Source organism: Rhinopithecus bieti, unplaced genomic scaffold, assembly GCF_001698545.2.
Source record: "Rhinopithecus bieti isolate Rb0 unplaced genomic scaffold, ASM169854v2 scaffold_18624, whole genome shotgun sequence".
Lineage (NCBI taxonomy): Eukaryota > Metazoa > Chordata > Mammalia > Primates > Cercopithecidae > Rhinopithecus > Rhinopithecus bieti.
The window spans coordinates 1991742-2002796 of NW_016809607.1; the positions used below are offsets into that span (position 1 = coordinate 1991742).

The 11055-nt window shown below is 49.7% G+C and overlaps 1 protein-coding gene across 1 annotated transcript; it reads left to right on the forward strand.

Moving 5' to 3' along the window:
- The first annotated feature begins 1993 nt into the window (after positions 1-1993).
- Positions 1994-10817, forward strand: PRDM13 (PR/SET domain 13). Its single transcript, XM_017889816.1, has 4 exons — positions 1994-2398; positions 3989-4120; positions 4434-4554; positions 8282-10817. The coding sequence occupies exons 1-4, from the start codon at positions 2255-2257 to the stop codon at positions 10006-10008; spliced, it is 2124 nt and encodes a 707-aa protein (XP_017745305.1). The 5' UTR covers positions 1994-2254; the 3' UTR covers positions 10009-10817.
- Positions 10818-11055: the final 238 nt, after the last annotated feature.

Below are 11055 nucleotides of genomic sequence, written 5' to 3' on the forward strand. Positions count from 1 at the left end.
TTTTTTTTTTTTGGAGACGGAGTCTCCCTCTGCCGCCCTGGCTGGAGTGCAGTGGCCGGATCTCAGCTCATTGCAAGCTCCGCCTCCCGAGTTTATATGCCATTCTCCTGCCTCAGCCTCCCGAGTAGCTGGGACTACAGGCGCCCGCCACCTCGCCCGGCTAGTTTTTTGTATTTTTTAGTAGAGACGGGATTTCACCTTTCAAGCGACTCTTCTCTGCCTCAGCAGCCATGTATACACAGGCTCTGGAGTTGGCCCGAGGCCAGCCATCCGTGTGTCCTCTCAGGGTCTGACTTGAGACGTTAGACTTGAAACCTTTGGCCTGACCTGAATTCTCCCATTGGGCAAACAACCAGTTTTGGAGCTTCCAGAATGCACTCACTCTACAGATTGTTGTTACAAACGGAAGTGAACCGCGGAGAGGGAGTAAAGGGTCTGTTTGTATCCATCATTCCCATTTTACAGAGGAGGAGGCCGAACCTCCGAAGCAATCCACTAAAGGTTCCCTGAGTCTTGAGTGGGAGAGCACAGAGTGAATGATCCTGAGTGTCCCGGACCTGCCCAGTGTGGTGAACATAGGTTTCGAGTGAGGGGCACCACACGGAGCTTCTCTGAAGACCTCCTCAGATAAACTGCTGAGTTGCAGGTGTCGCCACCTTGCGTCCTGCCACCCTTGCTAACCACAATCGCTCCAGCACCTTCAGCCCACAAAGCTTCGAGAAGCTAGCAGCGTGGGCACTGCTGAGGGCCCTCCGCCCTTTTGTGCAGTGGCTGGGCCTCTGGCGCTAGGCTTGGAAATACACCACCACTCAGGCCTCTCTTGGAAGAACTACATCGGGCTCGGGTGCTGGCTGCATAGGATTGGGGGAGCTGTGCCCAGAACTAGCAGCACGCGGCAGGTGCCGGCAAGAGTCACAAATATCTGATGAATTTGATTACTTGGCTACTATTTATGAAAATAAATGTCCACACGCTAATTGGAGGTTTCCCTAAAAGAAAACGGGGAGCTTTCCGGTTTAACTCTGAAGTACAACGTCTTGTTAGTTCACAAAGTAGCTGTAAGAAAGAGTTGTCCCAAACGCCCACCTCGCCCCCTTCTCTACAACCTTTAACAGATTGCGATGATTTCGTTTTTATTTTAGTATTATTTTTTAATAGAAAAGTCCAGGTTGTTGGTTTTAGGGGAGTTAGTCCAAGGACCTCTTCCAGGGGACGTGATCAATAATAACCCACTGTTAGAACTTCTTCTTCAACCCTGGGCCGCGGACCGGGGGGCAGGATCCCCTTTCGAAACTGTTGGTTTTGGGGTCGTTTCCCATTCTCCAGAGAAAGTGCAGGCCCGGGGTGTGCCCGAGAAAAGTGATGCACAGTTGACCTCGCCTTCTCAACTTGATCTGGAGGTTTCATCATATTTTGGGACGAAATGGGACAGAAGTGACAATTCAAGCAGTTCTAAATAGACGACTGGCCTGAACCCATTCCCCTGAAATGGTAATATGGTCGTTATTTAAAAAGTGTAGGTATTTTCTGGTGTTTTCCCATCAAGTACCTGCCTAATTTCTGTATGGCACACGCCAGAAATCAATAGAAGTTAACAAGTCCTCCAAACAGTCTCCATCTCTTTGTTTAATCTCCTTTACAATAAAGCCAAGGGGAGAGAATTAAAAATCTTTGAAGTAGACCAAGGCTCAAAGGAATCAGCCAAGTAGACTTAAAGTAGTCACTTATTTCCCAAAACTGGTTTGTCGGTGAACAATAAAAGGAAGTAAAATTTATGGAGAAATTATACAGTGGATTTGTCACTTAAAATATCGTAACTGTCTCGAGGACAATACCCCATGCTGAGGATTAATGGTCCCGCCGGACCTTTGATTCACCAGTGCCTTTTCTTCGCCCTTGACAAATTGGATTTTTAGGAATGGGAAGGTCGCCTGGACCATTGTGTGCTAGCCATTCAGAGGCCTCGATTATGCAGGGGGCTGAGGGAACCACTCCATGTGACCCTCTCGGGTAGGACTCTGCAGCTGCTTCGCAGCGCAACTCTCTCACCAAACTACGCGCCCTTGCGCTTGCGGTGCCAAAAGGCTCCCGCCCGGATTGAAAAGGCGCAGTGCATGCCCGCCCGCGTCACTCCGCGGGCGGAGGACGCACGTCGGGGCGCGGCTCCCTGGCTAGCGCGCAGCTCCAGCTCTGTCACTCGCTCCCTTCCGAGGACCTGGCGCACCCGAGCGCCTGCCTGGGGGCGGCGACAACAATGCACGGAGCCGCCAGAGCTCCAGCCACCAGCGTGAGTGCCGACTGCTGCATCCCGGCCGGCTTGCGCCTCGGACCGGTTCCTGGTACCTTCAAGCTGGGCAAGTACCTGTCAGACCGCAGGGAGCCCGGGCCCAAGAAAAAGGTATTGACCATTCAGACCTCCGCCCACTACTGTTCGCCTCTCAGTGCCCTGACCCGGGAAAGGGCTAGAGAGAGAAAGTGGAGGAAGGGAGTGATTGAGTCGTTACCTGCTAATTCTGCCGGGTGGAAGGGGACTCCTGTTATTCTGAGCAAGTAGCCTCTTTAACTGTGAGAGCTGGACGGGTCGGGTTGAGAGGAGGGGATGTGGCCGAGAGGGTACAGCCCTGGGTGGGGTGCACTGAGGGCTGTAGGTGCCGGGACCATCCGCAGCTTGTGTTTTCCCTCGCGCTCTCGGGTCTCCTCAGAACCCAGAAGCCCACCCCCGCACCCTGACCTCAGCTCTCTCTGCAAAAGCACCCTCTTTTTGGGGGTGCAGGGCATCGAGAACCTTTCTTCCCTTCTGCCCTTCAATATGTTAATTTGAGGCGTAATTTCGCCTTAAAATAATTTAATTTTTTTTTCCCGGAAAAAAAAATCTTTGGGAGGCTCTCAATTCCCAGAATCTCCTCAGATATATATATTTTTCCCTTGCCGATGTCGGCTTGTGGGTTTGGGGTATATGGAGAGAGGATGAGCAAGGTGCTGGCTCTGACGCGGGCTCCAAGGGCGAGGGGCGCCCATCCGCGCGGAGCACAGGATCAGAGCGCCTGCAGCCGGGCTCTGAGAGTTCAGAGTCCCAACCAGCAGGCGCCAGGGCCAAACCACTAGCTTTGACTCCCACACCCCACACACCGTTGCGACCCCTGACCAGAGAGACTTAAAGCACTCGCCCGCTTTGGGGGCGTCCCAGGAGCCAAAGGTCGGCAAACAGCGACCAGGAAATGAAGGCAGAAGTCTGGGGTAGAAGGAAGGACTTTGGCTTCCTTGGCTTTAGCTTGCTTTGCTTGGAGATTTCTAGTAAGAAAAAGCTCCGGTGTCCAGCCAGCGGGACTTGCACCTCGCTCCTCCTGCAATCACGCCCCCCCCCCCCCCCCTCGCCCCACTACAGTCTAAAGCAGGGTTTGGTGCCCACCGCGCATTCCTCTTTAAACGCGCTTTAATTGCTTTTAAATGGCCTGCCAACTGCAGGCAAGCTTTTCCCCGCTTGGGCTTTGTTCTGAGACTTTCGCTGCAAGGCTCACAGGCACCTAGCTAGGTGCGATGCACACAGAATAGAGGAGGCATGAGAGAATTTTTTTGTTTGTTGGGGGACGCTCTGGGTCCTGGGACTGACCTAGAAACGTCTCTAACCTGGTGTTAGGGCTGCTCTCAGAACTGCCAGTGGGAGAGGTGGGGTAATGTGTGGGGCACAACTTGGTACAAGATGTGCTTAAGCACTAAGGGAGGATGTTCTCAACATCCCTCCCCCCTCCCCGTGTTGCCAAGGTGGGGCGCAGGAAAGTGGTGGTACTGTTAGCATAGGTAGACTTTCCTCTTTCTCCCTCCCCCAAGCCAAGTCCTAAAGAATTCTCCTCCTTCCATAGCCCCTAGTGGTCTGGCCAAACCAAAAACAACCACTTTCCTGTGTTGGGTGGGGGTGGAGGATAAACTTTCTGTCTGGGTTGTGGGCCTGGCCAAGGTGTGGGAAGAACGACCACTGCTTGTGTTGCAGGTGCGCATGGTGAGAGGGGAGCTGGTGGACGAGTCGGGGGGCTCCCCTCTGGAGTGGATAGGGTTAATCCGGGCAGCCAGAAACTCCCAGGAACAGACTCTGGAAGCTATTGCAGACTTACCCGGAGGACAGGTACTGCGGGCTTCTCTCCACACCCCCTACTCCCCACCACCAATTCAATCTACCTAACCATCCCTGCAGTGGCCAACAATATTAAGAGCAAAGTGCTTTAGCTAGACGTCTCATTTAAATGTCTTGACAACCCTATAAAGTAGATACTATTATTTTTCCGTTTGAAGGGTGAGGGAAGTGAAGTTCAGAGAGCTCCAGTAGCTTCTCCAGGGTCACACAGCATCAGAATTGGGATTTGAACCTTTCTTCTCAGTTGCTTTTTGACCAATTACCCAGGAAATGACAGAGAACTGTTCCATTCCTTGCATCCCAGATCTTCTACCGAGCATTGCGAGACGTCCAGCCAGGGGAGGAGCTCACAGTGTGGTATTCTAACTCCTTGGCTCAGTGGTTCGACATCCCCACCACGGCGACTCCGACTCACGATGAGAAAGGTACCCACTCCAAAAGCGTGGATGGGCAAGAGTCCAGCCCTCCTCCTCCTGTCTTGAAGCAAGTCCCTAGATATAGCTCGACCTATGTAAAATGGAATCCACATTCCCTGTATTTCAAGGCAAAGAGGAGACGTCGCCACTACCTCCTTAAAATCAACCATAAACGATAACAGTGATAGTAATCTGGCTCACAATGGCAGGGGAAAAAGTACACATTATGAACTTAATGGGGCCATCCTTTTTCTGATGCCTATTCAAAGAGACCATTATTTACTCAATTAAGATAAAAAAAATTAGGCGGGGTAGTTCATGCCTGTAATCCCAGACTTTGGGAGGCCGAGGTAGGAGGATCACTTGAGGCTAGGAGTTTGAGACCAGCCTGGGCAACATGGTGAGACCTCTGTCTCTACAACAAAAAAATAAGTAGCCAGGTGTGGTGGTACATGCCTGTAGTCTTAGCTACTTAGGATGCTGAGGCAAGAGGATCACTTGAGCCCAGGAGGTCAAGGCTCCAGTGAGCTGTAATGTTACCACGGCATGCCAGCCTGGGTGACAAGTGAGACCCTGTCTCAAAAAATAAATAAATAAATAATAAAAAAAGGAGCCTTAAATTGTTGTTACAGTAATTACATGGTGAGTTCCACAGAATATAACTCAAACCTGGAAAGCTTTTACAAAGTCCAAGGACATTTCTTCTCCACTGGCTTTCCAGGAGAACAGTGCATTTCTACAGCATTTTAGAAGTATTACGGTACTTACAGCTGGTCAGTTGGCAGGTACTGAGACCCTTCCATTTAAGTGGCATTTATTCATTTCCCTTTGCCTACTTAAATTGAATCTGGGATGTATCCCAGTTTCTTCTCAGATTTATTTGATCCCTTCAAAGCCAAGAGCGGATTTATGCAAATTAAGGTGCAGTAACTAAACAGAAAAACATTTTTAAACCTACCCTTGAACACTGAAGAACACTTCCTGTGGAAAGAAGTCTAGGAGGTGCTAGAATAGTTAAGGTCTTGGAGACTTCCTTTTCACACACAAAGCTTCCATGGCTTTTTTTCCATGACAATTGTCTGTAATTTCTCCTAAAGACACATTTATTATTTAACATCAAAATAATGAATGCTGTGAAATATTCGAACACGCTGTCTTCCTGAATTGCCTGCTCAATCACATCCCTTTAGAAATAGGTTTAGAGAAATTAATACAAGTATGTGAATTAGGAAACACTTCATGAATAAGACAGAATGAAGTTTATTCAAAACAATGAGTCACTTTGCTTTAAAGTATCATCGTCCTCTGCAAGTTAATTGTTTATTTTGCATGTATAGTATTCAAATTATCCTAAGATAGTTTGTTCCTTGCATCACATTATATTACATTCTCTTGTCAACTTCTTCCAGTAAAAAGAGACATATAATAAAAGCCGCATAGTGGAGAACTCTCAAATCCGCCACTACAGAATTTGGAGGACCACTAACCTTGAGGAGCCAGCCATTTCCACACAGAACACCCTTTCTTAGGTAGCCCCAAATAGTACAAAAGCAACTGGAATAGTGGTCCTTGTGTTTTCCTTTCAGCCAATTGAGCTTATAAACATCATATGGTAACAGGTGTCCAAATAAACACCTTTTTTTTTTTTTTTTTTTTTTCCTGGATGTGAGAAGGCATGGGTGATTTTGAACCCTGACTTCCCCAGCTTGGAGAAGTTTGAACTCTTGACTACCTTAGAGTTACACGAAGAGGAGGCAGTCACTTGTTAAATGTGTTTGGTACTCTTGGCATGATTTAGATCTGAGAGTCTGGAGAACATGTCAGTTGGTTAGGATAACTGAAAAAAAGTATATATTAAACGTATGCTGCTTAAAGCTTGGAAAGAGGAAGAAATAAATAGGGATGGCTGCTATTCTCCTAATTCTAGCTAACGTCAGTGGGTTTCAATTTTGTAGTAAGATGGAGGAAAATACTGCCCCTTCACATTAAGAAAAAAAGTGTATTTGGCTTTGCATTAAGCTGAGTCATTCTGCGGCAGACTCGGAAAACTCCCTCCTTCAAAAGGGGTGATGAGAGACAGAAAGGCTCTGAAGTTAGATGGAAGGTTATTTAAGAGAACATACCCACCAAGAGAACCCAGGAGGTCTATTCTTTCTTTTTTTCAAGATTTCTTTTACATGAATGTTCAGTACAAAGTAACAGAACATTGAAATGGTTTTATCTAAGACTTCTATAAAAAATTAGGATAGGGTCTCATAGGGAAATACTACTCTCCCATTTTTCTTTCTGCTCTCCTTGGAATATAGTGCTTATCACTTGAGTTTTCACAGGTGTTTCACAGGGGTGGAGGTGGGAGCTACTTGTGTTATGCAAACCCAGCAGTTAATATACATAAAGGGAAGAAGATCTGGAATTTTTCCCTATTGCTATTTCTGTAGTAATATTCCAGAAGTTTGAGCTGCTTGTATATGCAGAGGGGGAATTTAACTTTCCTGTTAAATTTTATGAGACTGATGTATATTTTGGATATTTCCTTGCGGTTCAACTAACTTCTTTCTCACAGACATCTTTCCCTTCAGTATTATCAACCAACCACGTTTTAAAAGAAACCCAACTGCAAGATCATTTCTCTCTACAGCAGCAATATGAACCTTTTAAGTGGAAATTAACTTCTAGTATGTGATCATATATGTGTCTCTCGGTTGTGTTCACAAACTCGGGCAAAATGAAAAAACTAATGCTAATAATACTAAACACAAAAAAAGATTTGACACCAAACACATATGTAGTGCTTGGTAGAGAATTCTGCACTTATTAAAAGCTGAGTATCTATATTTATTTATCGATCTATATCATTTATATATATTCATATAATAAAAAACTAATATATTTTCTCCAAAGACTTTACTAAGCTTGGATTTGTGCAGCTATCTAGGAGTTAATTAATTACCAAGTGGCAGACAGGACAATGCAACATCATCCTTCTTAGATTATCATCATTCTTTATAGAGTATCATGGCATAAGATTTTTTTCTTTTCTCCCAGCAAATTAAATGGGGTTAAAGAGGAAATAAAGATACAAATAATTTTGAAGAATGGCAAATCATAGTCCCTATGTGGTCCTTCAGTTGGTCACGCTCCAGGAAAACCTCAGGCAAAGTGTTTAAGGCTGGAAGGGGGTGGAATGGGTGGGTAGGGGACACAAAAGACATTGTTCTATGAAAAGGAATGATTACATATGGCCTATACATACAGGATATTGTCTCGCCTGGTAATGAGGCGCTCACGACCATTAGATTGGTCTTTGTTCAGTTTATCCAAACTCCTTGACATACGCTACCTATTCTGCAAACGCCAACAGATGGGCCCAGGCACTGCACAGCCTCAACACTTGATTTAAAGCAACAGCTGCTCTTTGCTCTTACCCCATCAGCCTGCCTGAGTGCTGCCCTTCCAACGAAGATTTTGCTCGGAAGGCCTGGAGGAAGTCTTCGTTGGAAAGGTCCTGTCACCTTTTTTGGCCTCTGAGTAGTTCCAGAGGATGGAGACACTGATAAGGATTGGCCATTTGAGGTTTTTCGGGGTCCTTGATACAGTAGGGCTACCGAACTTATATTTCGCCCCCTCCCGATACCGCTGGTCGAAACTTGGCCTTTGCCTTGGGTGCACTGGCGCTTTCTTTTTGTCTCGCTTGTTCGCCTCTCACCGGGTCGCTTTTCCATTCTTTCTTGCCCAGGGGAGGAGCGCTACATCTGCTGGTACTGCTGGAGGACGTTTAGATACCCCAACAGCCTTAAGGCACACCTGCGTTTCCACTGCGTGTTCAGCGGCGGTGGAGGCGGCGCCTTCCTGCACCACGAACACGCGGCTCGCCAAGGCGCCGTCCCAGCAGCTGATGGCCTCGGTCTCTCCCCGAAACCCTCCGCGTCCGATTTCGCCGCGCCTTCCCAGGCAGGAACTTTGCGACCCCACCCGCAGGGCCCGCCACCAGCTCAGGCCTGCGGTGCGCGGGAGGGCATCAAGCGTGAGGCCTCTTCTGCGCCCTCGGCCACCTCGCCGACCCCAGGCAAGTGGGGGCAGCTCAAGAAAGGCAAGGAGCAGCTGGACCGTGCCTTGGACATGAGCGGGGCCGCCAGAGGACAAGGGCACTTCCTCGGCATCGTGGGCGGCTCCTCGGCGGGGGTCGGCAGCCTGGCCTTCTACCCCGGCGTGCGCTCCGCTTTCAAGCCCGCCGGCCTAGCCAAGGCGGCGGCGGCCGCCCACGGCGACCCCTACCGGGAGGAGAGCGGCAGCAAGCAGGGGGCCGGCCTCACCTTGGGCAGGCTGCTGGGCGGGGGCCGGGCGTGCGGGCGCCCCGGGAGCGGGGAGAACTCGGCGGCGGGCGGCGCGGGTCACCACCATCACCACCACGCGCACCACCACCACCATCCGAAGTGCCTGCTCGCGGGGGACCCGCCGCCGCCACCGCCCCATGGCCTGCCGTGCTCTGGGGCCCTGCGCGGCTTCCCTCTGCTATCGGTCCCCCCGGAAGAGGCGTCGGCCTTCAAGCACGTGGAGCGCGCCCAGCCCGCCTCCGCCGCGATGCCAGGAGCGCGTTACGCGCAGCTGCCTCCAGCGCCCGGGCTGCCCCTCGAGCGCTGTGCGCTGCCTCCCCTCGACACGGGCGGTCTCAAAGCCTATCCAGGTGGTGAATGTAGTCACCTGCCTGCCGTCATGCCGGCCTTTACAGTCTACAACGGGGAGCTGCTCTACGGCTCACCGGCCACTACCGCTTATTACCCGCTCAAATTGCACTTCAGCGGGCTGCTGAAGTATCCGGAGTCCATCTCCTACTTCAGCGCGCCAGCAGCGGCCGCCCTAAGCTCCGCCGAGCTGGGCTCGCTGGCCAGCATCGACCGAGAGATCGCCATGCACAATCAGCAGCTGTCCGAGATGGCTGCCGGGAAGGGTCGCGGACGCCTGGACTCGGGGACGTTGCCACCGGCCGTCGCGGCTGCGGGAGGCACCGGGGGAGGCGGCAGCGGAGGCAGCGGCGCAGGTAAGCCCAAGACCGGCCACCTGTGCCTCTACTGCGGCAAGCTGTACTCGCGCAAGTATGGGCTCAAGATCCACATGCGGACGCACACGGGCTACAAGCCACTTAAGTGCAAAGTCTGTCTGCGGCCCTTCGGCGACCCCAGCAATCTCAACAAGCACATCCGGCTGCACGCCGAGGGCAACACGCCCTACCGCTGCGAGTTCTGCGGCAAGGTACTTGTGCGCCGCCGGGACCTGGAGCGACATGTCAAGTCCCGCCACCCTGGCCAGAGTCTGCTCGCCAAAGCGGGCGACGGCCCGGGTGCCGAGCCGGGCTATCCCCCGGAGCCTGGGGATCCCAAGAGCGACGACAGTGACGTGGACGTCTGCTTCACAGACGACCAGAGCGACCCCGAGGCTGCGGGCGGCGGCGAGCGCGACTTGTAATAAGTCTTCCCGGGAAGGGGCGGGGCGAGGACAGAGGAATCGAGGGTCTATTCTTGTAGAAGAGGAACTCCTGGTGGTGGGAAGAGGGACCCAATGGGCAAAACTGTTTTTGTTTTTGAGAGGGCGCCAGATTTGGAACAGTGAGAGGTCCCAGATCTGGTGCTGAAACTCAGAGCAACAGTTCAGAGGTGGCGTAAATCCGGCCACCTGGACAGCTCGAGGGCGACCAGTACCTCCGTACCCCGGGTCTCTGGACTTCTTGAATGAGCTCACCCTGAACCGCCCAGGCGGTCTGGTCTTGGTGTTCAGGATCACATCAATGCGAACGTCACAGCGCCCTCGAGGGCACACATTTTAACTGCCACGTATTTTTAAGTTGTACTTTTCTGTGGAGGAAATTGTGCCTTTTGAAACGACGTTTTGTGTGTGTATTTTACATTAGCATTTCATTTCTTAGGCAAAACACTAGTCACAATTGGGTAGATGTGACATCCATATACTGATTTCCATTTTATCTGTTCTCATGTCAAAGACTACGCCTTGCCCTATTGAATATAGTGGTAGCAGGTGTACAAATTGGTCAGTTGCAATTATTTATGAGAGAATAATGATAAATGTAAAATAAAGCATGAATCTAAGAGCACGCAATATATAATTTTAAAGAAAATATTCTATTTGGTAGAATACAAATGTGGTGTGTGTTGTTTTATAATGACTGCTGTACAGTGGATATAGTATTTTGGTTTTGGTTCCAGATTGTGCAATCTTTAAGAAAAATAAAGATACAAACGAGAGTTTGTTCACTTAGTGATTTCAGCAGATATTTTAAACAAGTAGTTTAATTTGAAAACAACTTGCGAGGAGACTGCATAATAAAATAAATCATTGGAGACTTGAATAGTTTGACTATTCATAAAATAATGTTAAACAGTGTTGTATTATAAGAGGGAAATATGCCATTTTCAATATGTGCATTTTACAGGCTCCCAAACATCAGGCAAAAGAATTGTTTCCTAAAACCATTGTTAATCATGCTAAATGTTTTCA